Source organism: Eutrema salsugineum, unplaced genomic scaffold (genome assembly GCF_000478725.1).
Source record: "Eutrema salsugineum unplaced genomic scaffold, Eutsalg1_0 scaffold_14, whole genome shotgun sequence".
Lineage (NCBI taxonomy): Eukaryota > Viridiplantae > Streptophyta > Magnoliopsida > Brassicales > Brassicaceae > Eutrema > Eutrema salsugineum.
The window spans coordinates 2,202,289-2,206,399 of record NW_006256877.1 but is presented as its reverse complement, the minus strand read 5'-3'; the positions used below and the strand labels follow the sequence as shown (position 1 = coordinate 2,206,399).

The 4,111-nt window shown below is 33.6% G+C and overlaps 1 protein-coding gene across 1 annotated transcript; it reads left to right on the top strand.

The window, feature by feature from the left end:
• The first annotated feature begins 1,063 nt into the window (after positions 1-1,063).
• LOC112088560 (ATP-dependent DNA helicase PIF1-like) lies at positions 1,064-2,048 on the top strand. Its single transcript, XM_024158957.1, has 2 exons — positions 1,064-1,334; positions 1,414-2,048. Exons 1-2 carry the CDS (start codon positions 1,064-1,066, stop codon positions 2,046-2,048), a joined length of 906 nt encoding a protein of 301 aa, XP_024014725.1.
• The last annotated feature ends 2,063 nt before the right edge of the window (positions 2,049-4,111 follow it).

Sequence of the window (4,111 nt, the reverse complement as noted above, 5' to 3'; positions counted from 1 at the left end):
TGAGGCCATCAATGAGGGCTGAATTGTGGCTTTCTGCCAATTATCTCCGTCGTCTTTTTGTAATCCTGCTCACTACTCATAGTATATCCATTCCTTCTAGAGTTGAGATGCTACATGGCAGGTATTATCAGATGACATCATATACAATTACAGAAAGGCTGCCAGGGATCAAAGTAAGTCGTATAGTTATTGTTTGCGTTGTTGTTATTATATATCTTTAAGATATTGATAGCTAATTTATCTTTTGTAATTTTTTGGAAATTGTGTAGCTGTTAGTCTATCTCAGGAGCAAGTTAAAGACTTTACTCTGGTCGAAATAGAACTTCTTTTATGTGTAAGCGGGAGATCTTTAAAAGAATTCACACCTATGCCGTTTCCTGAAGATATTACTCTGGAGTCACATGTTAATCATCTTATTCGGGATGAGAGGAATTACAATCGCGAAACTCTTAGAGTTAGAAACGAGCAGATGTTAGCCACTGTAACCAGCGAACAGAGAAGTGTTTATGATGAGATCCTAGAAGCAGTAAATAAGAACAAAGGAGATATGTTCTTTGTTTATGGTTCTAGAGGTACTGGTAAAACTTATTTGTGGAGTCTATTAGGATCTGCTCTACGTTCCCAAAGTGATGTTGTTCTTAAGGTTGCATCGAGCGGGATTGCTGCGTTGCTATTAGAAGGAGGCCGAACTGCGCATTCAAGATTTGCAATCCCTATCGTGGTTAATAAGTTTACCTGCTGTTCAATCAAGAAGGAGTCGAATCTTGCCGACCTGATAAGGATTGCTAAACTCATTATATGGGACGAGGCGTTGATGATGAGTAAAGACTGTTTCGAGACTCTAGATAGAACGATGCGTGATATATTAGAAGTTGATAAGCCCTTTGGTGATAAGGTCATTGTTTTAGGAGGGGATTTTAGGCAAATATTGCCAGTGATTCCAAATGCCGGGAAGACAGAGATACTTATGGCCACTTTGAATTCGTCACCTTTGTGGCACAAATGTACAGTGTTGAGACTTACACAGAACATGTGACTTATAGCTGGAGATAATAGCCGTGCGATGCTTGAACGAGCTGCCTTTACAAAGTGGATCTTAGACATTGGTGATGGTACGATAAATGACGATGGTAGTGGTGAAGCCGTGATTGATATTCCTGATGATCTGTTGATTAAAGACTGTAAAGATCCTATAAAAATGATCGTCAAAGAAATTTATGGGAGTTCGTTTTCGAAAGAGACTGATCCTAAATTTTTCCAAGACCGTGCCATACTGAGTCCAAGAAACAATGATGTAGATACGATAAATGATTATATGCTTTCAAAGTTTTCGGGTATGTTTATTTTGTTTTAATTCCTCTTAGTTTATTTGTTTATATTTATATAATACAACGGTTGTTTTGTATATAACAGGTGTTGAAAGGACCTATCTTAGCTGTGATAGCATTGATACGACTGAAGAAGTTGTCAATTACAATGATGCATCTGAAGTACCCTCAGAGAGTGTAGCCAGTAAGAATAAAGGTGATTCCAACAATATGATTTATACCGAGGAGTTTTTAAATTGTATCAAGATGTCTGGTTTCCCTAATCATGTTCGGAAGTTGAGAGAGGGTACTCCTGTAATGCTTCTAAGAAATATTGACCCTAAGAATGGGTTGTGTAATGGCACAAGACTCATCATTATTAAGATGGCTAATTATGTTCTCCAGGCTCAGATAATAACAGGTAGCAAGGTTGGTGAAAAGGTACTGATTCCTAGGATATTCTTCTCTCCTTCGGAGATGAAACTTCCTTTCAGGATGAGACGCAAGCAGTTTCCTATCACATTAGCTTTTGCAATGACTATAAACAAAAGCCAAGGACAGACACTCGAAAAGGTTGGTTTGTATCTTCCAAGACCGGTTTTTACTCATGGGCAACTCTATGTCGCTGTATCGAGGGTTACATCAAGAGAAGGTTTGAAGATATTGATCACCGATAAAGACAACAAACCACAAAACAAAACATTGAATGTCGTCTACAAGGAGGTTTTTGACAAGATATGATATTTCTTTTTACTGTGTTTTGTTTTGTGATATGTTGTCTCTATGTATCTCGAAATATGTTAGTTCTTTTTATTGTATAAGACCATTACATTCGGTTTTATAGTTTTTAATAGATTTAACATTTTTCGATTTTTCACTAAGTTGGATCTCATGTATTAATGGTTTGATCTCTGATTTTTAACTGTAGTCGGATATTCCAGAGACAAACTCTATTCGATAACATATTTTAACCAAACTTTAATTGTAGCATATTATTGGGCATCTATTGACATTTCATCGAGAATGCTTCAAACCAAATTATCATGTCATCGAAATAAACTTAATAGTTTTTAGAAAATAAAACCAAGTACATACTGTCTTTAAAGTGATCATTGCAAACAGGAAAAAAAAAACATGAAATTGGTTTGAAACTGATATTGTTCTTGATTAAACTCCAGATCTCCTCTTTTTATGTTCCTTCTCCTTTCCCTTTAAACACAGACACAAACAATCCGATTTAGATTTTTGTAAAAGTATATAGCTTTGAACTAACTCAATATTATATTTAAACATGAATTATTTCTACAACATAGGGTTCAATGGGCAATCAATAACAAACTATAATGACTCAATAACATAGATTTTAGACAACTTTTCATAATTTAGATCTAAATATATTTCTGATCACGTATCCATTCGGCGGTATCCATGTGTCGAATTTCTGTCTCCACAAAACCGCAACGCATGCACTTCAACCCTATCTCCAGATCTAGAATCAGGTCGTGTTTTCGTTTTGTGCAACTTGATTGGGGTGTCTCATTAGATGTGTTGCCTTTGTCATCCTCCATAAGTAGAATATACAGATTTTATAATTCATTGTGTAAGACATGATTAAAACAAACTTTAGTAAATAGGATGTATTACCTGAGGAGTGTTCTGTTTGGCTTTCTGATTTGATGCGGTGAATAAGTGTATTTGTTCCCATAATTCTTCTTGCTCTATCTCGGAATCTGTTGGTGAAGGTGGTGACTTTGGTTCCACGACACCAAATCTCATTACCAATGGTGGGGGATTGATGATCAACAAGCCATTTTCATCGAATTTTTTTTTGTTTGTGTTCGCCATCTTCTTATGAATTCTCTCAGAAACGATAATGGTACTTCTGAAATATTTTAAAGTTTTTTGAAAAGAAACCATCAAGTCAGTATTTATAAGGTGTCCAATAATAATCAATTTTCACATTTTTCAATTTTTTTATGGGGAAGATTATGCGACTTTATGTTTGCAACTAACCGTTTGACTTTCCAGGTTTCCTATTTTCATATAATTTTAAGGAAAAATGCTCAAGTAGATACATAAAGTTATAACGTAAAAGTCTACATAAATGACATTTTTGTTATGATGTTGTATGAATATATCATTTCCTAAAATATTGAAACATAAAATTGTCCAAATAACATAAGCTATAGAGAGAGATCATATTATTTTATGGAAAGTGTTGCAATTTAGCAAAAGTTTATATTTAGTAAAATAGTATATTTACTTATTGAGATTGCGTGTATATTTGGTGAAACTTAAAACATGGAATATATTCTCTCTGGCACGTGAAACGAACAAATCGGTCAATATCAATATGGAAGTGTCTTGACATAAATTAGTGGATTGTTGTTGGTTTTGACAGTAAAGGGGCTTTAAATGGTAACTGTTCAAATTTTTTCTTTTAAAATAATTCAAACGAAAATAAATTTATAAGAAAGTAAGATAATTCAGACAAAACCATATCGGGCAAAGTAAGATAATTATTTTGACATTAACCCTACTCCCTTAATATAGTTTTTTGTGATACTATATTGTTTACATATATGCTTAAATATTAATTTCAGACTTGGGTGAAGATACGAAACGATGTGCATGATTATGATTTAGCTAATGTAAATTTTCATTGCAATAAAATTGTCATTTAACATATATAGATGGTTTTATAGTAAACTATCTTAAGAATTGGTAACAATGAGATTGGAATATTAACATAATTTAAAATAGAAAAATCTCAATAATTTAAAATAGAAAAATCTCAATAATTT

What these genes read in the sequence shown, in the direction of transcription:
- LOC112088560 (XM_024158957.1), top strand. Translation starts at nt 1,064, where the DNA reads ATGCTTGAACGAGCTGCCTTTACAAAGTGGATCTTAGACATTGGTGAT. An exon ending in TATGCTTTCAAAGTTTTCGG is followed by an intron (nt 1,335 to 1,413) that starts GTATGTTTATTT and finishes TGTATATAACAG; the next exon opens with GTGTTGAAAGGACCTATCTT.